The 27,914-nt window shown below is 59.3% G+C and overlaps 1 protein-coding gene across 3 annotated transcripts; it reads left to right on the top strand.

Moving 5' to 3' along the window:
- LOC115861332 (ras GTPase-activating protein 4) lies at positions 1 to 27,826 on the top strand. 3 transcript variants are annotated; one of them, XM_060284932.1, is made up of 21 exons: positions 1 to 236; positions 4,472 to 4,528; positions 5,915 to 6,028; positions 6,525 to 6,586; positions 7,728 to 7,857; positions 9,997 to 10,078; positions 10,664 to 10,795; positions 11,018 to 11,109; positions 12,417 to 12,534; positions 12,786 to 12,936; positions 13,253 to 13,317; positions 13,637 to 13,749; positions 14,005 to 14,197; positions 14,426 to 14,563; positions 15,150 to 15,294; positions 15,528 to 15,697; positions 17,355 to 17,492; positions 18,641 to 18,776; positions 20,638 to 20,758; positions 22,100 to 22,164; positions 24,018 to 27,826. In XM_060284932.1, the coding sequence occupies exons 1-21, from the start codon at positions 10 to 12 to the stop codon at positions 24,146 to 24,148; spliced, it is 2,580 nt and encodes an 859-aa protein (XP_060140915.1). In that variant the 5' UTR covers positions 1 to 9; the 3' UTR covers positions 24,149 to 27,826. The 3 variants fall into 3 exon arrangements, with proteins under 3 accessions (XP_060140915.1, XP_060140916.1, XP_030727929.2); XM_060284933.1 differs by having other exon boundaries at positions 1 to 345; XM_030872069.2 differs by lacking the exon at positions 24,018 to 27,826 and adding an exon at positions 22,290 to 22,957.
- Positions 27,827 to 27,914: the final 88 nt, after the last annotated feature.

Below are 27,914 nucleotides of genomic sequence, written 5' to 3'. Positions count from 1 at the left end.
GCGGGGTGAATGAAGTGGGAGCGATTCGTCCGCCCCCGCGCTTACCTACCAGGCCCAGCGGGGCCCGCCCCTCCTGCGCCCAGTCCAGCGCCCGCCAGACCGCCGCCTGCCGCTGCCCTGGACCCTGGCGTCCGGCCCCCCCGTGCCAGGACCCCGCGTCGCGGACCCACGATGGCCAAGCGCAGCTCGCTGTTCATCCGCATCGTGGAGGGGAAGAACCTGCCCGCCAAGGACATGTGAGCGCGGCCGGAGGAGGGAACCCCAACTTTCCGGGGAGGGGCGCTGCCCCTTATGCCTGCCTGACCTTTCTGGGGTCCACACGGCCCGCCCACAAGTAGAGCAGTGGTGAGGGTGTGGCGAGTGTGGCTGCAGTGGGAGACTGACAGGGAAATGGGGACAGTGAGATTTGCTGCGAGCACCGGACAGGGGGTGACAGGGAAGGGCCGGGGTCTGGGGAGGGGGCGGGGATCTGTAAGGGGCCTTAGTGAATAGGGAGGGAGAGAACGGCCCCTCAAGAGGGGAAGGGGCTTTGATAGGACAGGAGCTGGGCGTGGGGGAGACATCGAAAAGGAGTTGTCTCCATGCACTGCCGGTGTGGGGGGGGAGCGGGGTGTGGCTGGAGGGTGTGGGGTGCCCCCCTAGAAACGAGGGGTCTTCCTCAGTAGTTCTGGAACCCTTAGTACCTGGGAGTGCAGGGGAAACACCATGGGGCGCAGGGGCTGTCCTGGGGCTTCCTGCTGTGCATTTGGGAAGGGAGGGGCTGGCCTGAAGAGTGGACCTTAGGTCAGGAGGCTGGGACCGGTGCAGGATGGGGTGGCTGGGTAGTAGCTGCTCTTGTAGCCTCGGCTTTACCTGAGCCATTGCCTTTAATCCTCACAACCACCCAGCAAGGTCGTTCTCACCGTTCCATTTTACAGATGTGGAAACCGAGGCTCAGAGACGTGAAATGCTGGCTCCAAGTGGCGGAGCAAGGCCTTGAGTCTAGGGCTCCTAACAAGCACTGACTCCTAGGACCTTCCCTGGCCCCTGGCCAGGTTCGAGGAGGTTTCTGAAGCCCCCACCCTCCTCAATAGGTACCAGAGCTGAGCAGTCCAATCCCATCACTGGCTCCCTTGCACGGGCCTTAGGCAGCTCACTGTCCCCAAAGCCTCAGTTTCCCTGCTGTAAACTGGAGGTGGGAATCCCTCTCGGATAAGAGCGGTGGAAAGTACGAAGCTTGAGGGGCCTGGCTGCCTAGAGGAGGGGGCGGGGACGGGGGAGCCCGGAGGCAGCATATGGTCCAAAGTCTGGCAGCCTCCCCACCCCCGGGCTCCTCAGAGAGCTCCCGGATGCAGAGAGGTGGTGGACTGGGGAGTGGGGTGCAGGAGGACGGGCCAAGGGCATCTCCCTCACGCGCACAGTGGCCCCTGTGAGTTTCCCAGCACTTTCAGCGCCATGAGCAGTTCCAGTTCAAGGCCCCCTGGGCCTGAGGAGGCCTGGCTCAGCAGTTGCCATGGCAATGGGTGAGGGAGGGTGCTGGGCGGGCTGTCTCAAGGTGGGTTTCGCTGCGTGGGGGGGAGTTGGGGCGGGAGCTGGGAATGTGGTCTCTCAGGTGGGAAGGCAGATGAGCTCTGAGAGGGGTCTCGGCCTCCAGGCCCAGCATCTAAGCGCCCCCCATGCGGGCACTGGTATCTAGGTCAGCTTGGCCTCCTCTGGCTGGTGGCGCCTGGGAGGAGCAGCCCCTCCATCTGTTGCCTCCCTCCCCATCCCTGCAGCGCTGGCCCTAGTGCCTGACTCTAGGCTTTCAGCAGCCTAGGGCGGTGAAACTGTGGACTCTGCCTACCTGGGAGCCATGGTGCCGGGTTCCCTGCCCAGCCCTGCCTCTGCACAGCTGAGGGACACCACCAGGTGCTTCCATCCCCAGGGGAGGGGCCCCCAAGTTCTGAGCGTTCTGCCTCCAGAATCTCTTTCCTTGCCCTGCCCTCCTGCCTCCTCACCTCCCCCTACCTCCTTTCCTCTGCCTTCCGCATAGAGGCTGGTGTGCACAGCTCTGACCGCCAACCATCTCTTAAATCCAGCTGTGAACCTCCGCCACCCCAGTCCCTCACATTTGGGCTACTGGCCTTCACAGCCCTGCTTCTGCACATGTGTGAGTCTTCTGCCTTCAAGGACTCCCCTTCAGGGTTCACTGGAAAACTCCTATTCACCCTTTAAAACCTCTTCCAAACCTCTACTCCTCTTCAGGACTTTCCCTGGTGCCCTTGGGCAGGGTTCCTTGCCCCTGCTCCATGCCTTCCGGCACTTCGGGTGAGCTGGAATTAGGACAAAGCCCTTGATAGCAATTGCTTCTTCGTGGGCTGCCTGCACCACGTGACTCTAAGGGCAGGAACCATGACTCATTCGTCTTGGCATGCCAGGTCCCTTGGGACGCCTGGTCCACAGTAGGGGAGATTCAGATGTGTCCAGGACCTTCCCATTTAATCCTCTTATTAACCCTATAACGTAGATATGCTCCATTTGTAGATGGGGAAACCGTGGCTCAGGATGGAAAGTCCTTTTCCAAGGCCACACAGCCAGTAGGGGGAGAAGTCAGGATTCAAACCCAGTCTGCTGCTGACAGGCCAACCGAGCTGGACCCAGGTTGCAAGCTTGCCGGGGGGGCTCAGTGGGGACCAAGCCTCGCAAATGCCATGCAGAGCGTTGGCTTAGGCATGGCGGGGGTTTGGAGATCACAGGAGACCCTCCCCAAGTGCTGGAGGCACGGGGGGTGGTGAGCCTGCCCCACTGGACCTCATCAGCCCCAGCTTGTCTCCCGAGCAGCATCCCTTCCAGCTGGGACTTGCATGCTTCTGAGGACGGGGAGTTCACTTTCATCCATGGTGACCCATCTTGACTGAGGCAGTTCTGAGGAAGGGCGTCATCACACAGTGACCACTTGCCTCCCGGCCACTTCCACTCATGGGTTTTTAGTCCCCTTAAGGGCACAGAGCACAGCTGTGCACCCTATCACCAACAGCTTCCAGAGCCCACCTGTTTCTGTCATGCTTCCTCCCATCCTTGGGTGCCTGGGTCAGCCATACAGGAGCTGAGTCTCATGGTGACCAGTGACCCACTGGCTCCCACGCCCAGTGGCCCTGGGGACGGGCCCGGGGCTATTTTGGGGTTTACCCTGATCCTCCCCATTCCACAGCCTGGAGACTGCCAAGGCCCTAAATATAGAGGCCCCACAAGGAGCCAGGCTGGGCCAGCCACAGTTGGGCGCAGGTCCTTAAATCTGGCCTCAGCCCACTCTTGACACTGCCCCCTTCCGCCCCTCTGATCCAGCCCCCCAGCTCATGGCAGCCCTGCACACTAGGTCTGTTCCTGCCCGCAGGCCTTTGCCCACCCCAGTGACCCCGCCTGCAACAGGAGCCCCAAACCTCACTGTTCAGTAGGGATTCATGCGTTGAGCTGCGCAGTGGGCAGTGCCCAGTCTTAGGAGACATTTCCCATCAGTGTAAGGAGAACCTTTGGAGATGTTTGTCTCCAGTAGCTTCCTCTGCCGGAAGATCCCCTTTTGAGAAGGGAAGCTGGGCTTGGAATTCCCCAACCTCCAACATGCAAATACACTTCCTTTTTATGGATACCAGGCCTGAAGGGCACCTCTGAAGACAGGCCGCCCCCGCTTCTTGCCCAACAGTGGCCCTGGGCCAGGCCGGTGCGGCCCTCAACCCCAGGAATCAATTCCCCACCAACAGAGACAGGAGGAACCAAGCGGTCTGGGTTGCCTGGCCCATTCGTTCTTTTCCAGATGGCTGGGAGCTTGAGGCCAATGGTTTTATTCGTTCATTCATTCATTCATCCAACAAACACTCAAGGGACCCTGTCAACACAGAAGTGGTCCCCACGCTCAGGTAGCTCATAGAAGGGTAGGGGAGGCAGCTGACGACAGTACCTCATAGCAGTGCTGGGATGGAGGGAAACGTGCCAGGGAGGGGGCTGGCGGGGGGATGGCAGGGGAGCCCTTACTCCGGGCCTCTGGGACAGGAGAGGGCTCTTAGTGAAGGGGACTGAGGAGGGGTCTTGGGAGGAGTGGGAAGACAGTCCAGGCGGGAGGCACTGGAGGAAGCAAGTCTGAGCGGAGAGAGTGAGGGGCTGACTTGGCTGGGGGTAGGCTGTTGTGACTTGTTTCTGTCCTCCCTGGCTGGGGCGGGGCGGGGTGGGGGGGCTGTGGGAGCCAGCAGGAAGGAGAAGCACCTTCCCCCCCGCTGAAGGCCAGCAGCGGGCAGGGGAGCCTTGGCGCGCGATCCTGCCTTTGCCTCACCAGCCCCCTCCCAGACCGAGGGTGGAGGTACTTTCCTGCCTGAGGAATCTTTGGGTCCCAGCCCAGGACCTGGTGCCTCAGCCTTGACTGTCTTTTTCCTGGGGTCGCTGGGAGCCTCTGGAGGAGGAAGGAGGGGTGCCCACGGCCGGCCGCCCCATCAGTCAGCCCCTCCCCACCTGTCTCTTGCAGCACGGGCAGCAGCGATCCCTACTGCATCGTGAAGGTGGACCACGAGCCCATCATAAGGTACCGCCCTCGCCCCACCCCCACCCGAGGGTGAGTGAGATGGGCTGCCCCGGGCCCGTTTGAACTCACGCATCTGGCGTGTGTGTGTGTGTGTGTGTGTGTGTGTGTGTGTGTGTGAAATGTGCGTGGCAAGGGCTTGGAGCGTCTGATTCCCTGGAGCCCATCAGGCCCTAACAGCCTGCTAGGAGGTAAGAAAGACCCACTAGGCTTGCTAATTGCTGACCTTAACGCCCACGGAGGGATCATCTACCGTGGGCTGGGTGCTCAGGCAAGGGCCTCTCCCCGACTCTGTCGCTCTTTACAACCCGCAGAAGGGACAGATGATGATGACTAGTTACCACAGCCGTCACTTAGGGAATGTGGTCTCTGCCAGGCCCTGTGAGAAACCTTTTCCAGCCCGTTTAATGCTTCCAGCGAGCTCCGTACAATAGGGTCACATCCTGTTTACAGAAGAACTAACTTGTCCAGAAGGGCCGCTTCCCCTGGGCATCCCTTTCTCCATGGGCTCCATGATTCTGGCAGGGTCTTTGCTGTTTGGTCCCCTCTCTCACTCAGGCCTTTGCCTCAAAGTTCATGGCCAAAGCTCAGCTCAGCTCTTCTGCCCATCTGGGTGTCCACTGCTGATTGAGAACCAGGGCTGCCGTACAGAGTTCTTCTCACTGCAGACGCCTTTTTCCAGATTCTCTCCTGAGCATGGGCACCATGAGGGGGCAGACATGCATGCTCTGATTGTCTCAATGACAGACAGAGAACCCAAGGCCCCAGAGTTCAAGTGACCTGTCCAAGAACTGGTTGGGATGAAGGTGATCCCCTGAGCCTTCATCTGGGTCCTTGGGGAGTTGCAGCTTCCCCACATCCACATACCCTGCTGAGCCCTATGTGATGAAGGTTCTGTCCTGGGGGGTTCGGCCAGAACTGGGTGAGGCTTTGCCCATACAGGACCTCTGTGGGTCAGGACCCAGACCTTGGCTCTCAGGGCCCCCAGGAGGACTCTCTGTCTCCAGAGTCAACTTGGCCATCCCCCTGCCTCTACAGTGAGTCTGTCCAGCATCAGGGGCCGGGGGAGGCTTTGGTCCTGGCTCTGCCACTGTCCTGCTGTGTGACCTGAGGCCAGCTACTGCCAACTCTGGTCTCAGTTTCCCCCAATGGAAAATGGCCTGATAGATGCAGCCTGTGCCCCACCCAGGGCAGAGAGGAAGGTCAGGAGGGAATGATTGGTGATGGACGGTGGGTCCGGGACAGGGAGAATCATCACCTAGCAGAGCAGTTTTTCCCGGGAATGGAGGCAGCTGTGGGGAAAGGTGGGCTCAAGCCACACAGCCCCGCCTTGTCCCAGCCCGGGGCCTGCGGGCGGCCCAGGCAAGTGCTGAGGGTCCTCTCTTGCAGGACAGCCACTGTGTGGAAGACCCTGTGCCCCTTCTGGGGCGAGGAGTATCAGGTGCACCTGCTGCCCACCTTCCACTCGGTGGCTTTCTACGTCATGGACGAGGATGCCCTCAGGTGGGTGGAACCCCAGTCCTCAGCTGGGGCCCAGACCCCACCACTTGTCCCTCTCTGGCCCATTTCACTGCTGGGACTGCTGGTCACGGCATCCTCTGTACAGCCTGGAGGGAGGGGGAGCCCGGGGGATCTGGAAGGTGCAGGGTTTGGATGTGCGGTGTCTGTGTATGTGTGTGTGGATTCCTTGTGCTCCCACCACATCACGCGTGTGCACGTGCACTGGGCTGTGTGTGCGCGGGGATGCAAGCTAGGAAACAGGCCCCCGGAGAGAAGAGCTTGGCATGTTTGTGGGCATGTGTGTCAGTCCACGTGCGGAAACATATCCCATGCCCATGAGAGGGCCTACAGAAGGGTCATGGGTCCGGCTCCGTGGGCTACGGTAAGTGACTGGAGTGTCAGTCTCCCTGCTCCCGCCAGGGGCCCCAACCTGTGTGGGAGGGGGTCCTGGGCTCCGCACCGAGCCCCGCCCAGCTCTGGCTCCCTCTCCACCCTCCAGCCGGGACGACGTCATCGGGAAGGTCTGCCTTACCAGGGACACCCTGGCTACTCACCCTAAGGGTAAGATCCTGGGAGGGAGCCCACTCTTTCTCCTCCCCTGGCCTCCCTCCCCTGGCCCCCCACTTGTCTGCCCAGTCCCCGGCCCATCCTCCACTCTGAGACCCTTCTTCTGGGCTCCTTCAGGCCCCCATGCTCAGGAAAAGCCATTTCTACCCTCCCCAGAAGGGCCTGTGGCCCTCTCCAACTCCTGCACCCCGGCCTCCGTGCCCCATTCTCCCCGCCCTCAGTTGGGACCACATCCCCCCAGGGCAAAGAGGGGCTGCTAGTGGTGGGATCTGAGGCGTCTGCAGGCAGAGGAAGGGGCCTCTTCATGCTGCATGGCCCAGGTGTGGGAACCCCTCCTCCCAGTCTGGCTGGCTCTGTACCCCACGGGGTCCCCTCAGCCTGGGTCCTAGTGTCCTAAGTCTGAGGGGTCGGCCTGGAGCGGGGCTAGGCTGGAGAGCGCCTTGGAGGATTCTGGGGATGCGGACATTGTTTGGAGGGGTCAGCCCTGCCCTAGCCTCGCCGTGTGACGTGGTGCTGCCTCCTCTGGACTGAGTCCCCATCTGCCAGTGAAGGTTCAGACCAGGAGCTCTGAGATGCTTCAGACTGCTGACCGGAGCCCCTGTGACTCTCAAGGGGCCTTCCCGGCACACACCTGCTCCTGTCTGTGAGGCTGGGGCAGGCCTGGGGGCAGGGGCGTCTGCTGACTCATAGAGCCTCTTGGCCCCTGCCAGGCCTGAGGCCTGTCCTGGCTGTGGCCCCAGCCAGTCCCTTGGGGGCCAGTGGCCCTAAAGATGCCATTGCCTCGTCGCACCCCCATCTGGGCTTAGGCCTTCCTCCCAGCACCCCTGGGCGAGAGCCACTCTCCCCCTGTTTTGAGATGAGGAAACTGAGGCAGAGAGGCCGGTCCCAGGATGGGTCAGGGTCAGGGCCACCAAATGCAGCGTGGCCCAAGGGTGAGGACTTGGACTCTGACCCAGGCTCTTTTAACCACTGTTGTTCAGCGTCTGAACCTCAGTTTCCCCATCTGTCACTGGGGACAGCAGCCCCTGCCTCGTGGGAGCTTGAGAGGCTTCCGAGGGGCCTGTGCAGGGGCCCGTGGTGCCTGGAGGGGCTGAGAGAGAAGGGCCAGCGCCCTGGCTGAGTCGCGGCCCCTCAGGTTTCAGTGGATGGGCCCATCTGACGGAGGTCGACCCTGATGAGGAGGTGCAGGGCGAGATCCACCTGCGGCTGGAAGTGGTGCTGGGGACCCGGGCCTGCCGGCTGCGCTGCTCTGTGCTGGAGGCCAGGTGAGCCCTGGGAGACCAGGCAGTGGGCCCCACAAAACTAGAGAAACCCGGGCTTCCCTGGTGGCGCAGTGGTTGAGAGTCCGCCTGCCAATGCAGGGGACGCGGGTTCGTGCCCTGGTCTGGGAAGATCCCACATGCCGCGGAGCGGCTGGGCCCGTGAGCCATGGCCGCTGAGCCTGCGCGTCCGGAGCCTGTGCTCCGCAACGGAAGAGGCCACGGCAGTGAGAGGCCCGCGTACCGCAAAAACAAACAAACAAACAAAACAACTAGAGAAACCCACTGTGGACGCTGGGCCTCCTCTCCCCCGAGTCCGCCTCCTGACCCCATGCCTCCTCCCTGGACAGCGGGCTCTTGGGCACATGGGGGCGGCTTCTCTGACCTGAAGACGTTTCCCAGGTGACCCCACTCAGGAGGCTGTGTCTCTTAGGGGAAGGGATGATGTTCTAATGCTGGAAATTCAGGCATCCTAGAGCAGTGGGGGTGATGGGTGACAGGGGACCCTGAACCCTGATCATACAGCCCCAGTGCCAAGACTGGGCTTCCCTGGCTTTAACTTCAATATGAACTTGGCCCGACTTGTGAGGTGGGTGGGGGTCCTCGGTGGGGTGGGGGTCCTCGGTGGGGTGGGGGGGGTTGGAAGGAGTTGCTGAAAACCTCCAGATGGGAGGGGCGGGGTTCTCTCCAGGAGCGACAGCGACTTGGATGGGAAGATGGGCCTGTCACCTGTGACAGGGAACCCCCCACCCCTAGCAGGGTGTTTTTAGCTGCAGGCCCCACTCCCACCTGGGCCTGAGTGTGAGTCACACACACTCCATGAGAAGCACCTTCCTGTCTGGCTCCAACTCACCTCCGCCGGCTGCTTGCCTGGCTCTGGGGTGGGAGCAGGCGGTGGCCCCCAGCCTCCGCCTGCGTCCCTTGGAGGCACACGCCGGCGGGCCGGCACCTGTGGAGGAGCCGCGGGGTGGCTGGCCACGCTGGGAGGAAGACCTCCCTCCTGAACATGAGGCCTGCGGCTCCACCGGCTTTATTTTCTGTCCTGGGGCGGGTATGTGGAAGAGGCAGGGCCAGCTGGAAAAGACTTGGCCTTGGGCAGAATCACAGTCACATCCCTCACGCTCTGTCATCCTCACGGGCCATCCCCGCCTCTGCTCACCCACTTCCTCCTTCCTCAGCCTCGCCCGGGCCAGGCTCTCTGTAACCCGCATGCTCACACGCTCATGCACACTCGCACACACGCACACACACTGCCCAGACTGTCGGGGACACGACGGCTGGGCCAGCCCGGCCTCCTCTTAGCAAGTGCCTGGGTGGGAGAGGGGGGCAGTGGTCAGTCAGCCCTCTGTCTGGCGTGTGAGGGCACTCGTCCCCCAGGCTCCTTGGCTCCAACCCCCGTAAGGAGCTGCCTTCGTGGCAGAAACAGAACATTTCCTCCTCATCTTTCTGGGCAGATTCTCAAGGCGAAACTCTGGAATTTTATTAGACAGTTCTGAGGAGGAAAGAAAAGCAGTCACGAGAGGCATAAAATGGAAAAGACGGAGAAGAGCAGAAAATAATATTTCCAGGGAAGGGAATGGGGCTGGGCTTTGAGGTTCTTCCAGAGGGTTCTAAGCTGGGGGCACTGCGGCCAGCCTTGGGCTTCCTAAAGGACCGTCTGTGGAGAGAGGGCAGGATGGTGGTCGGGGCCGCCCACCAAGGCCTCCCTCAAGTAAGGGGGATATTGTGGGGACAGGCCTTCTAGAAGCCCATCATCTCAATCCAAGGGATTATCTTCTCCATTTTACTGATGCGGAAACTGAGCCTCAGGGAGGTGGCCCTTGCCCTGGAAAGGGGGAGGGGGAGGGGGGGCGCCCCTGGCCCGGGCTGACCCACAGCTGAGCCTGCCTTGCCTGCCCCGCCCGCCAGAAGAGATGCAGCGGCCGACCTGCAGCGGCCGAGTCAGAAGGAGCCTTGGAGGACGCCCCCACCCCAGGAGTCCATGGGGTGACCGTGGTGGGAATGGCTGGAAGGCTGACAGCCACCCAGCTGGCCAGGCCCAGGATGAGCCCAGGCCTTTCCAGCCCGGCGTGGGGTTACCCCACAGTGGTGGGGTGTTAGCCCAGGGGACGCTTGGTGACAAGTGGATGCTCTCCTCCCTCGCAGGGACCTAGCCCCCAAGGACCGGAATGGTGCATCTGACCCCTTTGTCCGAGTGCGCTACAACGGCCGGACGCAGGAGACCTCGGTGAGGAGGCTGGGGGACCGGGAGGGGGCAGGGGGGTTTTCACCATCACCTGGGAGGTCAGGTTGGGCCTGCAGTCTTACAGAGGAGGTTCAGAAAAGCGGGGCCACCTCTCCAAGAGTGCACAGTGGGTCCAAGCCCTTCTGGTGCCAGCTCCTGTGGCCTCAGCCGCCTTTCACTCCTGGCCCAGATGGGCCGAGACAGCCCACCTGCGGTTAATCTGCAAAGTCCAACAGCTGCCCACGCGACTTTTCTCACCTCTGGGGAACAGCCAGGGTGGTGAGCTCAGTCCTGAGCGGGGAGGACGTCGAGACCAGGGTTCTCAGTGCAACCTGCTACCATTTTGCTGTGTGGCCTTGGGCAAGTGCCTTACCCACTCCGGGCCTCAATTTCCCCACTTGAGAACCGAGTAGGGGCTTGGACAGGAAGTTTTTACCTCTGCTATTTCGGGGCCTCTGCCCGGACCGAGGAGAGGAAGCTGCATCAGGACCCCTGCGGGGAAGGTGCGGTGTGGGGGGGTCTGTCCTTGGCTGGGCCTGGGGAGCCGCATGGCATCAGCCCTGCCCCCGCTGACCCCTTTCTGGGCAGATCGTGAAGAAGTCACGCTACCCACGCTGGAATGAGACGTTTGAATTCGAGCTGGAAGAGGGGGCGGCGGAGGCGCTGTGTGTGGAGGCCTGGGACTGGGACCTTGTCAGCCGCAATGACTTCCTGGGCAAGGTGAGCACCCTGCCCCTTCAGGCCACACCCGCCCGGCCTCCCTCCCGGCCATCCTGTCCGGCCATCCCCAGGAGGCCCGGGACTCCCCAGAGCCAGCCACTGGCGCTCAGGGACCCTCGGAAGGTACCCCCTCTTAAAAGAACAGTAGTTGGCAAGGAAGAGACCTGAGGATCCCAGCCCCAGGATGTCCCCCGACCCATAACGCCTCTGCCCCACCCCCAGGTGGTGTTCAATGTCCAGAGACTCCGGGCGGCCCAGCAGGAGGAGGGCTGGTTCCGGCTGCAGCCCGACCAGTCCAAGAGTCGGCGAGAAGAGTGAGTGCCTGTGGCTCGGTGGCAGGGTTGGCAGGGCTGGCGGGCTCTGGGCCCCAGGAGGCAGAGCGTTGGCGCCAGCAGGGAGACAGGTGTGCTGGTAACGGGTGGGTGATGCCGCCCCAGGTTTCTTGTGGCCCTCGCCCACCAGGCCAGCATCCTTCTCCATCTGGCCGGATCCCGCCTCTTCCCTCTTTCTCACAGTCCTGGACTCAGCCCTGCCCTCAGGGCTCCAAGGCAATACACGTCTCCTGCCTTCTGTCTTCTGTCAGATTCTAGAACAAGCCTTCAGATACCTTCCCTTTAAGGGTTTCTCTGCAGACCTTACTTAGCCCGGTGTTCAAGTCCCCAGAGCTCTGAGGCAGTGTCCCTGAGCCATAGCTCCTCCCAATTTTCCAGGAATAGGATTACCAGATAAAATACAGGATATTCAGTAAAACTGAATTTCAGATAAACCTTGAATAATTTTTTAGCGTATGTCCATCCAATATCTGAGACAAACGTATATTACAAATACTCAATTTATCGGAGTGTCTTGTATTTTTATTTTGGTAAATCTGGCAGCCTTATCAAGGGAGCCCTCTGGCCTCTTTGCCCACTACTTAGTCCGGAAGTGGAGGACCAGCACTGTCCCCCCCTCGGATGCTTCAGCTCTGTCTCTCCACAGGAGGCCCCAGGCCCCCCCATCCCCACCCTCAGCAGGGCAGGGGCTGGGCACACGCCTGTGTCCAGCTCCAAGGCGTTTCCACAGAACCAGCCACGGCAGACTTGATGGCTTCTAGAAGCCACGTGTCACTTAGCCGTGCTGTGCTGTGGGTAGCAGAGGGCCGTAGAGACTGTCAAGCCTTGGTCATCAGCCTCCCCTAGAAGGGTCAGAGCAAGGGAGCTTGGAAGTTAGGTCTGATGTGGCCAGGTGCTTACCCTGTTTGAGCTTCAGTTTCCCCTGGCAGGTTGTTTTGAAGCTTGGGGATCTGATTTGCTTCCAGTGTAAAATATATACATGCGGGAGCTATTTTCTGGGAGTTGACAGGCTCAAGGCTGGAGAGTCCACATGGGTGAGGCCTAGAATCCACAGGAGTATAGAGGTGGCGGGGAGCCAGGCCTTGAAGACGGATGGAGGATGGAGGCAGGAAAAGCTTTCCAAACAGAGAGAACAGACCGGGCAGAAAACGGGAGGGGAGGCAGTGTAGGGAACCACGGTGGAGGGCACGCACGGAGAGACCGCAGGGAAAACGGAGGCAGTGGGGAAGGGGGCACGGCCCCGGGCAGCCTGGGTCCCTGGTGGAGAGGTCACAGGCTGCCCGTTCCAGGGGCAACCTGGGCTCCTTGCAGCTGGAGGTGCGGCTGCGGGACGAGATGGTGCTGCCCTCCGGCTGCTACCAGCCCCTGGTGCAGCTGCTCTGCCATGAGGTGAAGCTGGGCACCCAGGTGAGGGGGCCCCTGGGGGAAGGTGGGAGGGTCCAGGGACAGTACGTGTGTCCTCCCTGTCCTTCTAAACCCACTCTGAAGAGCAGAGACCTGAGTTGTCAGGATGGTAAGGCACCAGCCAGTGCCCAGGGCCCCTCCGTTCCTTGGGAAAGTGCCCCCCCTTCCCCATGGTCCTCTGCGGTCCTCAGAGTGAAGGGTTTGGCTTCCCCTGTGCGTCCTGCAGCTGCACCTCTCCTTGCTGCCTCCCGCAGAGCCCAGGGCAGCTGATCCTACTCATCGAGGAGACGACAAGCACGGAATGCCGCCAGGACGTGGCCACCACCCTGCTCAAGCTTTTCCTGGGGCAGGGACTGGCCAAAGACTTCCTGGACCTGCTCTTTCAGCTAGAGCTGGGTCGCACCAGTGAGGCCTGGGAGGGAGTGGCCGGTCTGAGGGCATGGTGGGGGACCAGAGCCCAGGACTCCAGGGATGCTGGGAGGAGAGAAACCTCAAAGTCCTCCTGTAGGAGGCTGATGGGTCCGATTAAGGAGGGAGAAGGGTCAGATTAGGAGGCAAAAGAAAGAGCAAAAGGCAGAGGTGGGGTGCTGGGTTGGGAGGTGGCCAGGAGGCTCTTTACTAAGCATCCAGCCCCGAGCCCCCAGCCCCAAGGTCCTCCATCCTCCTCCCCAAAGCCTTGTCCCTCTGCCAACCCCCTACCCATGGGGACCTCTGCTCGTAGGTGAGGCCAACACCCTGTTTCGAAGCAATTCTCTGGCCTCCAAGTCCATGGAGTCTTTTCTGAAGGTGAGTTTGCATAGTATATTGTCTCTGTTTTATAGATGAGGAGACTGAGGTTCAGAGAGGCTAAGAGACAGAGCTGAAACTTAAACTTGACTCTTCTGTCTCCCGTCCAGGGCCCTTTAAGGATAAGAATTTCATTCACTCATTCACTCATTCATTCATTCATTCATGTAGCTGCAGTTTGTTGAGCCACCTTCCCCTGTGTGCCTGGCTCTATCCTGGGTGGATAGATGCCCGAGGTGGCTGGGAGGCCAGCTGCGAGGAAGATGGCGGGCAGCAGGAGGTGGGAGATGGGACCAATGCGGCTCGCGGTGGCCCCCAGGTGGCTGGAATGCGGTATCTGCACGGCGTCCTGGGCCCCATCATTGACAGGGTGTTTGAGGAGAAGAAGTACGTGGAGCTGGACCCCAGCAAGGTGGAGGTCAAGGATGTAGGGTGAGGCCAGGGGTGATCCCTGAAGGCGCGGTGGGGGGGGGGGGGGCGGGGAGTCAGGCCCTTTCTTCAAGTGTGTGTTTAAGTGCTCTTTCTGCCTGGTCTACCTTTCGTCTGCACTGCCCACCTGGGCGTGGTCTCTGTGTCTCTGTCTTGCCTGATGTCTTTCTACGCCTGTGTCTCCGGGTGCCCCTGTCCGAGTCATGAGTGCAAGCGCTGACGTCGACCTTTCTGCGGGTCTGCCCCGGGCTCACTCAGGTGCTCCGGGTTGCACCGCCCGCAGACCGAAGCTGAAGTGCTGGAGCAGAGCGCGCAGACGCTGCGCGCCCACTTGGGGACGCTGTTGAGCTCGCTCAGTCGCTCGGTTCGCGCATGCCCTGCCGTGGTCCGCGCCACCTTCCGCCAGCTCTTCCGGCGCGTGCGCGAGCGCTTCCCCAGCGCCCAGGACGAGGTGCGCTCGCTGCCGGTGGGGCTGGGCGGAGGGGAGAAAGTGGGGGGAAAAGAAGTGGTGGAGCCCCAAGATGTGGTAGGAAGGGCCTGATGGTTAGAAGCCGAGGGCGGGGCTGGGGCCCGGGGTAGGAAGTTGATGCGGAGTTGTGGGGACAGCGCCAAAGGGGAAGGGGCTGTCAGAGCCCAGGCTTAGGGGAGTCCAGCCCCCAACGCTCGCTCACCCCTCCAGAACGTGCCCTTCATCGCCGTCACCAGCTTCCTGTGCCTGCGCTTCATCTCTCCTGCCATCATGGCGCCCAAGCTGTTCCACCTGCGGGAGCGGCACGCGGACGCCCGCACCAGCCGCACCCTGCTCCTGCTGGCCAAGGTCCGGGGCTGTGGACGCTGGCGGGAGGTGCTTAGCTGGCTGCTGAATAGGGGTCCTTGCCTGGACTGCCGTGTGTTCCCCATTGGCTCGAGGAAAGCCTTGTGGCAGGCCACGGTACCCTCATGTGACACTGCGCTTCACAGTCTACAGAGCTGTCTCATGGTCACCCAGTCTCATGGATAAGGGAACAGGTCCACAGCAGGAGGTCGCCTAAGGCCTCACAGCCTGTCAGGGGTGAACTGGAGTCTTCTAACCCCCAGATCTACTCACTCCCAGACTGCACTTATGTGTTTGGCACCAGGTTGGGGCCAGGGTACCCAGTGGAGCAGAATCTGTTGTTAAATCTGCAGGGGAAGGTCACCAGGTTGGGCCCAAGTGGTCTCAACTGTAAGTCCCCGAAAGGTCTCAAGCTGTGATCGTTCACCCCTGACCCCCAGTGGGGATAGAGTAGGCCCGTGAGCAGAGCCTGTGCCATCTCAACCTCCACGTCTACAGTGGGAGTACAGACTGGGTGGGGGTGGGGGGAGCGGCAGTGGCCCGGCCTCTGACCCAGCAGAGCCTGGCCTTTCTTGCTGTCAACCCCCAGGCGGTCCAGAATGTGGGCAACATGGACACACCAGCTTCCAGGGCTAAGGAGGCTTGGATGGAACCGCTGCAGCCCACGGTGCGCCAGGGCGTGGCCCAGCTGAAGGACTTCATCACCAAGCTGGTAGACATCCAGGAGAAAGAGGGTGAGCGCTTCCCCGTGCGGCCCCGCCCTCACCCGCCGATCACGTTTGCCCCGCCCCCGTCCCATGGCCTCGCCGCCCCCCCCGCCGTGCCATGGCCTCGCCCCCTTCAGTGCCTCTCGCAGCTCCACCCACAACCTGCTGTTGAAGTTTGCTCCGCCCCAGTCCCCGCCCTCGGTCCGCCCCTCCTTCCCCTCCATTGGGCTCACCTGTCACCTTCCCTCCCTGGCCTACAGAGCTGGACCTGCAGCGGGCCCTGAGCTTGCAGGCGCCGCTGGTGAAGGAGGGGCCGCTCTTCATACACAGGACCAAGGGCAAGGGCCCCCTCATGTCTTCCTCCTTTAAGAAGCTCCACTTCTCCCTCACCACGGAGGCCCTCAGCTTTGCCAAGACACCCAGCTCCAAGGTGGGTAAGGAAGGATGAGGGCACGTAGCGCTCTGAGGGGTTATAACACCCTGGAGGCACCTTTCGCTTCCTCGGAGCCCATCCCAGGGTCCACCGGGATCAGAAGAAAGCCAGACAGATGCAGGCTCCTGGTGTCAGCCACAAGGTCACTTAAGACCCGTGAGAAAGAAGGTCCTCTGTTCAGGGGGTCCTGGTGTGGGCAGCGGCTGCAGTGTCTAGCCCTGGCTTCTAGGTCAGGTGCATGAGGAAGATGGGGCACTGGGAGCTCAGGGAAGCAGAGAGGGGCTGAGAGGCGTCCTGACTTCCTGCCCTGTGCACCTAGGGGAAGTGTGTCAACCTCTCTGAGCCTTGGTGTCTTGGCCTGTAAATTGGAGAGAATGGTTCCTACTTACCAGGTTGTTGAGAATTAGATGAGATGAGCTCTCTAAGGGTCCAGAGCCTGGCACAGAGCAGGATCTAGACCAGTTGTATTACTGAAGACACTACGTCCCCTGGGCTGGCCTCTCCTGAGCGCTTTGCTCCCAAAAAGGGCTGAGCACATACTTCCTGAATGGACCTGTTGACCCCCTAGCAGGGCCAACCTAACCCCCAGTCAGCCAGGATCTGGGGGAAGGTCTCCAGGGATGCCCAACCAGCCCTGTGCAGTTTGGGGTGGGGGCAGAGTGAGTGAAGGAGCTCAGGTGACCCCTCAGCCCAGGCCTCCCACTTTCCAGCTTCTTTCACTCTGGGCAGCTGCCCGGCCCTCGGGTTCCCTGGGCAAAGCCTGGCTACCCACCCTGCTCTGGGCCCCTTTCCGCTCCTAGGCATGGAGCTGTGCCATCCTCTGGGCACCCCCGTGTATCCCCCTGTGCAGCACCGCCCGCACTACTGCCTCGTTTCTGCCTCATCTCCAGCAGACACCCCAGTACACGCAGCACATCCTCCTCTGGACTGTCCCTTCTATCCTTTGGGAAGCCCCACCCAGAGACAGCTCAGACATGGGTCCTCAGGGCTCCCCTCCAGGTTTCCCCACTCCTCCCAAGAGATGGCACTGCCCCTCTCTGCTTGTCCCTGAGGCCAGCAGGGGTGGTGAGCTTGGATGCCCGAGGGCCGTGGGGACTGGTCCTTCGGATGCTGAAGGGCGCTGGTGAGTTCCCGAAGCAAGGAGAACAGCGTCTGGGCGCTGGCAGCGTAGTTCAGCTTTAGCAGGTCGGGAGTCCCTCAGGGTCCTGGATGTTTTAGGTCCAGAGCTTCTGTCTGTCCCATGTGTATCTCATCAAATTCGATGACAGCAGGAGTGGGGCAGGGTCCGGCAGGTGGGATGTGACCTTTAGGGCCTGCGAGAACAAAGGTGAGCTGGGAAAATAAGTGCAAAGGCACAGGGCCTGGTCCACAGCAGGCAGTGCTCTCCAGCCCTGGAAAGCTGCGTTTCCTGGCCCTTTGCTAAAGCTCAGACGTCCCAGGACTGCTGGGAGCCCACAGAGGCCAGGCACATGTGTCTGCGCTCTGTCCTGGCTGAGGTCACTCTCAGAGTAGGCTCCTGGGAGGGCAGGCACTCTGGATCCCCAACACCAACCCCTGATGCTGCAGAAGGGGAGACTGAGGCCCAGAGATAGGAAGTGGAGTGACCCCGGCTAGGACCCTGAGCCTCCTTTCCCCTGTTCCCCCTCTCGCCCAGAAAAGCACCCTCATCAAGCTTGCCGACATCCGGGCAGCAGAAAAGGTGGAGGAGAAGAGCTTCGGCAGCTCCCACGTCATGCAGGTCATCTACACGGACGACGCGGGCAGGTCCCAGACCGCCTACCTGCAGTGCAAGGTGTGGGCCAGGCCGAGGGGGCACCTGCAAATAGGGGTGCTGTGGGAGAATGCCTGGGTGGGCTGGAATGAGGATCGAGTGAGCCTCCCACCCCTTGTTGGCCGCATCAGGCACAGCAGGGGTGTGAAATCTGACGTGAGTGCGGCGTGTGTGTCTCCTGGGGTCTCTGCGTGGCCCTGCTTTGGCACCCGCACGTAGGTCTGGGTGTGGTCCGGTGCGTGGACTGGCGCGTCCCCACGTCTTGAAGCTTCACGTTGTGCATGTTTTTGGCAACTGTATTTCCAAGTATCTGAGTTGCTGCTTGTGAGTTTCTGTGTGTGTGTGTGTGTGTGTGTGTGTGTGTATCTACACATAACAGTCACACACTTATGCGAGTGTGTGGCTGTGGGTGCACACTCTCAAGTGCCTTTCTCCTCTGTTCACGTATTAATCCATTCATTCACTCACTCATTCATTCACTCACTCACTCATTCATTCATCTAAAAAATATTTATTGAGCACCTTCTGGGTTCCAGGCACTATTCTAAGTGGTGGGGTTACGGCGGCAGACAAAACAGCGTCCTTGCCCTCGTGGAGCTTCCATCCCAGGGGAGAAGATGGACCCATAAATAAATATTTAACATGTCAAACGGGAACCAGTGGAGACTGAGAGAGACGGGGAGAGGACAGAGTGAGGGTGTAGCAGAAGCGGTGCTCAGGGAGGGCCTCTGATAGGCAGCACCTGAGCAGGGACATTGAGCGAGGAGGAAGGTGAAGTGGGAGGGGGCGTGTTTTGTTCCCCCGAGTGACTGTCCTGGGCGCACGGGTGGGAGGTCACAGACCCATCCCACGGGCCCCACCTCTAAGGACTCCCTGTTGGGTCAGAGTCTAGAGCCACCACATATAGTTGGCAGGTTGTGGATTGCCCAAAGGCATGGCCGAGGGGGCCAGTGGTGGCTGAAATCCAGCCCACACTCTGCTCACCAAGCCATGTGCCAGGTGCGGGCTGCATCCGTCTGGAGAAAGGGCAGCCTTTCCTAATTCACCCAAAGCTGCCGAGCAGGCTCACAGGGACTGTGTAGTCCTGAGAGATAGGGCAGCTTCAAGGATGGAGAGCTTCCTGGAGAAGGTGACCTCTCATCAGTGCCCTCCCCCCATGCCCCCTGTAGTGTGTGAACGAGCTGAACCAGTGGCTGTCTGCACTGCGGAAGGTCAGCATCAACAACACCGGCCTGCTAGGCTCCTACCACCCTGGAGTCTTCCGCGGGGACAAGTGGAGCTGCTGCCACCAGAGGGACAAGACAGGTGGGATGGAGGCCAGGGCCCCATGGCACTGCGTCTGTCCCCGAAAGGCCCCTGGAGCCCCGCCTCGCTGGCCTGGCAGGGAGCTACCTGGGCACCTGTGGGCACTCACCTGAGGCCAACCAGGCCCCGCAGGTGCTCTGGGCAGAAAGGGTCCTGTGACCAGGTGGTTTGGGAAATGCCACTTGATGTGTGTGATGCATGTGGGTACCTCAGAGGCCCTGGAGGAGGCCTGAAAACGAGTTAGAATCCCATATCTGACACCGTGTAGCCCAGCACTTCCCAAATTCCTTTGCCAGGGACCACTTTTCTGGCCCAGTGAATGAGCTTCTTGCAGAACCAGTGTTCCAAGGAACACACTTTAGGAATTCCTTGCTAATGAGGGCTGAAGACAGCCCCCTAATCTGCATATTTCCATACTGGCAGCCCAGTATTGGAGCTGTGAGTTGGGGGCACCCTGGGCCTTGGGCACTGGAGGGATGGCAGAGAGAAGCTTCTCCTAGAACTTTCAGTGATGATGGAAATGGTGTGTATCTGTACTGTCCAATACTGTGCATGTGCCAGGCCTGAACGTGTGGTTATTGAGCACTGGTGATGTAGCTAGTGCAGCCGAGGGACGGAGTTTTGAATTTATTTTAATTTCAATTAATTTAAATATGAATGGCCTCATGTGGCTAGTGGCTACCCTCTTGGACAGTAAAGTTCTAGAATGCTCAAGATCTTCCTTCCTTATCCCTACCTGCTTTACAAAATTTTTTTTTATTTTTTTTTTTTTTTTTTTTTTTTTTTTTTTTTTACAAAATTTTTTTTTAAATAAATTTATTTATTTTTGGCTGCGTCGGGTCTTCGTTGCTGCACGCAGGCTTTCTCTAGCTGTGGCGAGCTCTTCGTTGCGTTGCTCGGGCTTCTCACTGCGGTGGCTCCTCTTGTTGTGGAGCACGGGCTCTAGGTGCGCGGGCTTCAGTAGTTGTGGCACACGGGCTCAGTAGTTGTGGCGCACGGGCTTCGTTGCCCCACAGCATGTGGGATCTTCCCGGACCAGGGCTCGAACCCGTGTCCCCTGCATTGGCAGGCGGATTCTTAACCACCGTGTCACCAGGGAAGTCCCCTTTGCTTTACAAAATTCTTGCACCCCAGTCACAGAGGAGACTCAGCACTTGGAGCCCCTGGCCTGCAGGCCAGGCTGACCCTCGAGCCCGGTGGGGTCCAGGCCCTCAGAAGCTGGCCCACCTGCTGTAGCCCAGCCCTGGCTCTGAGGTTGAGCAGTGGCAGCTTGTCACGAGGGCGTCCCTGGCTGGCTGACCTGACCTGCAGCCTCTGGTTGTAGCCTTGTGACAGTAACCCTTGTCATCGGTGCAGTGGGGCTCCCCAGGGCGCTACGAGGCAGGGCTGGGCAGCCGTATTTTGTGGAGCAGGAAACCGAGGCTTAGCAAATGCAGGCGTCCCTGCCAAGGTTGTAAAGCAGCACGTGGCAGGGCCGGCTCATTCCAAGGCACAGAACCCCGGCTCCCCTCACCATGATCTTACAGTTCCAGGCTGCTCCCTGCTTCCTTCCAGGCAGGAATCTTCCAGAAAGTGGTCCAGCTCCCTAAGTTGTATTCTGCACAACTCCCACATCCTGCAGTCACGGCTCAGGAGCTGAACCCGAGAGAGATGAGGGGCTGCCCCCTGGAAGTGTGGGGAGCCACAGGCAGGCCCTGGGCCAGACTTCTCGGCTGTGCCCCCAGCCCAGCTCCGCCCTGGGGGCCCCTGAGTGCGTCCCTTGCCCCCTCTCTAGGCCTCCGTTTCCCCATCTGCATTCCAGGAAGTTGGACATAAGCGCTCACAGTGCCTGCCTGTAACTCTGTCCTCTCTCTGCCCCCAGATCTGGGTTGCGACAAGACGCGGTCCCGGGTGACCCTGCAGGAGTGGAATGACCCTCTCGACCATGACCTGGAGGCTCAGCTCATCTACCGGCACCTGCTGGGCGTAGAGGCCACGCTGCGGTGAGGAGGCCTGTGCAGGGGCAGCGAGTCCCATGCAGCAGAGCCTGGGAAGCCCCGGGGGATGTGCCGGGGGGCGCTGGAGCCGGGATTTGGGCTCAGGGCCCCTCCGTAGTGGCTGGTCTCTTCCCTCGTAATCAGACTCTGCACCTTCCTGCCTGTGGCAGCCACACCGGAGGGCATCTGGATCTCTGCAGCATGAGGCTGGCTCATCTTAGGTTGAAGGTCCCAGGGGCTGTGGAAGCCCAGGGTCAGGCTGTAGCTGTTCCGCGCCCCCGGCTGACCCGGCCCCCTCATCTGCCCAGCCCTCCCTTGGTGCCCTCAGAGCGCCAGGATTGCCCTCAGCCAACTCGCTTAATTCAGTGGTTCTCAGCCCTGGCTCCAGCTTAGCGAACACAGAACGCTTTTTAAAAACAGGATGCCTGGGCCCTAGCCCACTGACTCAGAATCTCTGGTCGGGGGCGGGTTCAGCGCGGGGATATTTTAAAGCAAGCCATCGCTTCCTGAGAGCACTGCTTCCCGGAGTCTGTTCGAAAGGGGGCAGTTTTCTCTCCCACACCCCTGCCCCCGGGGCCTGGAGGGGCGCCGCGCATCCTCCTTGCCTCCTCAGCAGCTCTCCTAGGGTTTGTCTCCTGTGGCTACTGTAGTGCGTCACCATACGCTTCGTGGCCTAAACAACACAGGCTTATCCTCGTACAGTAAGAGCGGAAGAAGCACGTGAGCAGAGGGGTCAGGGGTCAGGCGACCCTCTAGGGCCTAGGAGGCAGCTGACGAGGAGGAGTTTGATCTGTTTTATCCAAAATAGATCAGGGAGATGGTCAGAGCGCTGAGCCAGCAGAGTTCCTAAATAAGGAGCTTCAAGCACAGGGTCCGCGAGGCTGCCCACCATCCCTCCGTGTAAGCGCACAGGATTGTACCTGAGCGACCCGGGGACCTTTGGTGAACCCTGGGTAGGAGCCGTGCTTAAAATGTCCCTGTCTCCTGTTCCCGTAAGAATGAAACTCATTCCGTGGCCAGGTAACACGAGGGGATTTTCAGGCCCCGCTTGCATCTCTCCCCAAGGGCCCTCTGAAAAGGAAGTGACACGGTTCAAGCTTGGTTTCCAAAGTGCCTTCCGCTGATGCACCTTTGCTGAGGTGGAGGATGAGGGGGGACCAGAGGAGGAGGCTGGACGGCGGAAGCGGGAGGCGACCGGGGGCCGAGACCTGGCTCCACACTTTTTCCTGTACATTGAGGCAGCCCCCTGCCCCCAGGAGCCCCCTCCAGCTCAGGAGGCCCACCCTGGGTCACCCAGCCTGCTGGGCGAGGGCACCAGAAGCCCTCACATCCTGTCCTCACCCACAGGGAGAAGCACCGACAGCTGAGTGCGGGCCCAGAGGCAGGCCCTGTGCTCACGGGCCCCGGAGGAGGTAGGTGCTTCCCACCTGAGCCCTCTTTCGGGGATGGTGGGTGGGGCCTCCCTCCCAGGGGCCCTCCGGCCTTCCAGACAGGCGCGACCCTACCTGCTCTGCCCTCATCCTGCATCTGCCTCCAGCCCCCGAGGACCCAGTGGCCCAGCTGCTCCAGGTACTGCAGGACCTCCGGGAGGCCCATAGGTCCAGCCCAGCTGGCTCCCCCCCCTTGGAGCCCAGCCGCGTCCTGGAGCTGCAGACATGAGGCCGCCCCGCACAACATGCTGAGCCCCGCCAGGTGCTGGGAGACCCCCGTGCACTCTCAGCTTTTCACCTCGGTCCCTCTCGTTGGGGTGCACGGCCTGGGTCTCTCCTGGGCTGAGTGAGCTGGGGGAGCCAGGGGCCCAGGGGGTCCGGAAATCCAGAGCTGATACGGTTTTGGCCCGTCATCACCCACCTGACATCTCCAGGGGACTTCGGGGGTTCCTGCTCCTCTGTGAGGCCTGGCTGCTCCCCGCCAGCCCCACAGCCATCACTGCCACTAGCCCAGACTCCCCAGGGTCCCTCCTCTCCTGCCCAGGGTGGACCCAGCTAGAAAGCCCCCTCTAGGGTGGTCCACGCCCAGATGGACTGATGCTTCTTGGACCCAGAGAGGCAGGAGGGAACATGGGGCCCAGGAGACCAGGCCTGGACCTCAGCACCCGCTTTGCTCCTGGCCACCACCACCCCTGCTCCCCTCACGGCCACAGCTGTGCTCCCCGGGAGAGCATCGCGACGCTCTGTTGCCGACAATAAACCTGCCATGACTGTGGAGGCTCTGGGATCTCGAGATGGGGGTCAGCTGCTGGTGGGGGTGGCCAAGCGCCGGGCCGCCAGCACAGTCTCTGTGCATCCCCACTGCCCCTGCTCTGTTTCCCCCCGTCCTGGGGACTTGCTTTCTCCTCCCACCTGCTGTCCCTGCCACACCCCTGGGTCCCACTCATCCGTCTCCCACAGGCTACAGAGCCTGATGTGTCTCACCAGCTGGCCCCTCCTGGCAGCCCCCAAACAGGCCCTTCCTCCAAGTGTCCTGAAGACTGCAAGTGCGGGCAGGTTCAGAACCTCAAACCACATGGCCTGGCCCTGGCAGTGGCCCTTATGCCAGCCTCCTCGTCCCAAGCAAGGCTTCCTCTGGTCATCACCTCCCCACTCTCCTCCAAACCCATCCCTAGGTACACAGTAACTTTCAACATAATTAACAAAACAGGGAAGGGACAGGGTCTTCCAGCACGTTCTTAAAACTCTCATTCAACCAAGCTCAGAGCCTCACCTGTGAATCCCAGACCTGGGACAGTCCCAAGGGCCCAGGTCACAGGCAGGACCCTTGACCCAGCTGACTAGCCGGAGTCTGGGGCAGGACCATCTGGACAGGCTGCATGCTGGATTCTTTGAGGGATAGCATAGAAAAGCAAAGGGGGCTGCAGATGCAGGGGGCTGCCCTGCTCCCCTGTACCCCATGGCTTTGGGGGCCCTATCGACCTTTTCTCCTGGTCACAGCCCACCAACCCAATCCCTTGGATGTTCATCACTTCTTGGTCGTGATGCTACCATCCTATGGGCCTCACGAGCCTCTTCACAGGGCTAGGCATCCCCTCACCCTTCCTGGCCCAGGGCTCAGGTCCAGGGTGACTGAGCCTGCTCCTCCCCGCCCCCATCACCGGCCGCTGCTTCTCTGGCTACTTCCTTAGGGCCTCACACCAGTCCTCCTGCCTGTTGGATCTTCTTGTGTTTCAAGGACCTCATGGTCAGGAAGTATGGACCCTGGGTCTCCTGACCCCCAAGGCAGGGAGGGAAGGGGAAAGAGAGGTGTACACTTGGGTGTGCACTTACAGAGCCTGCAGCGAGTAGAACTGTGGATTTAACTGCACACGCGCAGCCGCCCACCGGCAGCACCCGCCACCCTTTCCTCCAGTGGATCTCGTGGGCACGGCCACTGCAGCCAGAGGGGCATTTAAATGAGTAAGTGCCTGGCTCCGCCCCCCACCTCTCCCGTGGGTACCAACACCCCTAGGTTCTCCTCGCAGGTTCCAGGCAGAGCTACCTACAACCCAGGATGCCGCATTCTTTTTGGAAGCCACCTGGAAAAAGGAGAGGGACAGAAGAGACTCCTGCCTGCCCTCAGTACAGGCAGGTACTGGAGGTCACCCCCTCCACCTGCCCAGGGATTCCACACCACCACTCCCCCAGGATCGCCAGGCCTGTTATTCATCCGGGGCTGGGGCAGACGCCCCAGATGTCTTGAGGGTCTGATTGGGCCCTCAGAGGCCTACAGCCCAGCGGCTGGCATTCAGTACAGGGCAGGCACCCCGGGAAGCCCTGAGTGGGCCCAGCTCACATAGCATATGCGCCTTTGGGCCCAACTCGTAGGAAATCTGGGCAAGTTCCCGCCAACCTTCTCTTGGGAAATTCTTGTCAAAGTAGAATTTTCAAATATGTTTTTAAAAATGACTCATAAAAATGAAACTGTGCACCTCAGATTGGACTTGAACCCACACGGCTGGGACTTTGACCCTGCCAAGACCCACAGTCTTCCAACTGAGATCACACACCTGGTTTCAGGACTAATGACGCTCAGGTTCTTGATGTCTCATCTCAGAATTCAGTGAGAGACAAAGTGATAGGTAAGAAGTGGATTTATTTAGAGAGAAACACACTCCACAGACAGAGTGTGGGCCATCTCAGAAGGTGAGAAAGGCACCAGGGTACGGGGTTGTCATTTCTTATAGGGGTGGGTAATTTCATAGGCTAATGAGTGGGGGGAGTATTCCAGCTATTTTAGGAAGGGGCGGGGATTTCCAGGAGTTGGGCCACTGCCCACTTTTTGATCTTCATGGTTGGTCTTGGAACTGTCATGGCGCCTGTGGGTGTGTCATTTAGCTTGCTGCCGTGAGCGTATACTGAGGTTGAAGGTCTAGTGGAAAAAGTCGACTTGTCCGCCATCTTGGACCCATTGGGTTCTAATCAGTTTATATCATGCCCTTGGGCTATGTCATTCTTTCAAAGGTTGTGCCCTGCCTCCTTCCCTCCTGTTTCAAAAATATAGAATGGGCCTTCCCTGGTGGCGCAGTGGTTAAGAATCCGCCTGCCAATGCAGGGGACACGGGTTCGAGCCCTGGTCTGGAAAGATTCCACATGCCGCGGAGCAACTAAGCCCGTGCACCACAACTACTCAGCCTGCACTCTGGAGCCCATGTTCCACAACAAGAGAAGCCACCGCAATGAGAAGCCCGCGCACCGCAATGAGTAGTAGCCCCCGCTTGCTGCAACTAGAGAAAGCCTACGCGCAGCAACGAAGACCGAACACAGCCAAAAGTAATAAATAAATAATAAATTTATTTTAAAAAATGTATAGGGTATGAACATGTATCAGAGATTCATTACACTCCAAGGAGGAAATGAATGTTTGGCAAAGCTAGTTCATAGACTATTTTGAGAGTCTGGGTAACGTTGGAATAATATTGTGATATTAGATACAAAACTGGTTGATGGAATTATCTTCTCTATGGGATGGAAACCTACAAGTTAATAAGTGACTTCAACGTCTGGGCTCTAATTGAATAATAAATTTCAAAGTCAAACACAGGTGGCTTCCCTGGTGGCACAGTGGTTAAGAATCCGCCTGCCAATGCAGGGGACATGGGTTCGATCCCTGGTCCGGGAAGATCCCACATGCTGTGGAGCAACTAAGCCCGTGCGCCACAACTACTGAGCCTGTACTCTAGAGCCCATGAGCCACAACTACTGAAGCCCGCGCGCCTAGAGCCTGTGCTGCACAACGAGAGGCCACTGCAGTGAGAGGCCCGCACATTGCAATGAAGAGTAGCCTCTGCTTGCCACAGCCAAAAAAAGCCCGCGCAGCAACGAAGACCCAACGCAACCAAAAATAAGTAAATAAAAAATAAAAAATTAAAAGAAATAAATTCTTAAAGAAAAAAAAACGTCAAACACAGGTCCATTCCCCAAGCTTAGGGATTGGCAAACTTTTTCGGCAAAGGCCCAGGCATGCAGGTTTTGGTTACCATTACTCTTGTAGCACAAAAGCAGCCACAGGCAATGAGGAAACCAACGGGCATGGCATATTCCAATGCAACTTTAAATACAAAAACAGGTGGCAGGCTTGATTTGGTCCCGGAGCCCTCACATTTTGACGATCTCTGCCCTAGATATTTATTTATTTATTTGTTTTTTTCTAAAACTCCTGCTTTTTAAAAACTTTTATTTATTCATTTTATTTATTTTTGGCTGCGTTGGGTCTTCGTTGCTGTGTGCAGACTTTTCTCTAGTTGCTGTGAGCCGGGTGGGGGGGCTACTCTTCGTTGTGGTGCTCTGGCTTCTCTTGTTGTGGAGCAGGGGCTCTAAGCACGTGGGTTTCAGTAGTTGCGGCATGTGGGCTTAGTTGCCCCACGGCATGTGGGATCTTCCCGGACCGGGGCTCGAACCCACGTCCCCTGCATTGGCAGGCGGATTCTTAACCACTGCGCCACCAGGGAAGCCCTGCCCTAGATATTTAAATAACCCCTGGTCAGACCTGTTCAACAGTGCTCCAGTATGGCGTTGTTGGGATATGCCACACACTCCCCCTTCCCCATATTTCCAAGGTTGGAAAATGTTTCTTAGCACCCCATGTTCTAGCCGCCCCTTCCACAGTGGTGCCAGGCAGACCTGTCTCCCTTAGACTAAGGAGAAGACGGGAATGGCCATTGGGACTCCTCTCGGGGCACACCAAAATTGAGCTGCTGAAAACTCTTTGGGGGGCTGACAACTTCTGGAGCTCAGGATCTCATGTTGGTCAGAGAATCAAAGGGCAAGTGTGACCAGAACTCCCTAGAGAGGACAGACTTCCACAGTGGCAGGGAGGGAAGCCCCTTCAGAGTTAAAATCCTCTCCCCATTCTGTCCCGTAGCCCAGTTAAGGCCAGGCCAGCCTCATCACCGCCAGGTCCCTGCAATCCCGGCAATGGTAGTGTTGCAAGAAAAGGTGGGGCACAAGAGGATGGTCAGGTCCCAGGTCTCAGGTGAGTTCCTGGGACGGGTCGCCAAGTATGGGTTCTCGGCTTCTTGCAGGAAAGAATTCAAGAGCGAGCCACAGTAAAGTGAAAGCAGGTTTATTCAGGGAGATACACATTCCATAGACTGAGTGTGGGCCAACTCAGAAGGCAAGAGGCCCCAGGGTATGGGGTTGTCAGTTTTTAGGGGGAGGGGAATTTCATAGGCTAGTGAGTAGGAGGATTATTCCAACTATTTGGGGAAGGAGCGGAGATTTCCAGGAGTTGTGACCCACTTTTTGGCCTTTTATTCAGCCTTAGAGCTGGCATGGTGCCTGTGGGTATGTCATTTAGCATATGCTGACGTATCGCAATGAGCGTATAAGGAGGCTCACGTTCTACTGGAAGCAGACTCTTCCGCCATCTTGGGCCTAATCAGTTCTAACTACTTTATGTCCTCAGAGGCTGTGTCATTCTTTTAAAGTTTGTGCCCTGCCTCCTTCCTTTCTCAGTAGTGTCAACTGAAAAAAGAAATACGCAACCTAAAGGTTGAGAGTTATGTTTTATTCGGTGGACATACTGAGGACTTCAAGCCGGGGAGGCAGCATCTTAAGTAACCCCGAGTCGAAAAAAAAAAACCCAGTAACCCCGAGAAAACTGCTCTGAGGACGTGAGGGGGAGCCAGGATATATAGGAGTTTTGCAACAAAGGGCAGGTAGTCTGAACATCATGAGATTACTGTTAA

This window comes from Globicephala melas, chromosome 15, assembly GCF_963455315.2.
Source record: "Globicephala melas chromosome 15, mGloMel1.2, whole genome shotgun sequence".
In the NCBI taxonomy this organism is placed as follows: Eukaryota; Metazoa; Chordata; class Mammalia; order Artiodactyla; family Delphinidae; genus Globicephala; species Globicephala melas.
This window is presented reverse-complemented; position numbering and strand designations above follow the sequence as displayed.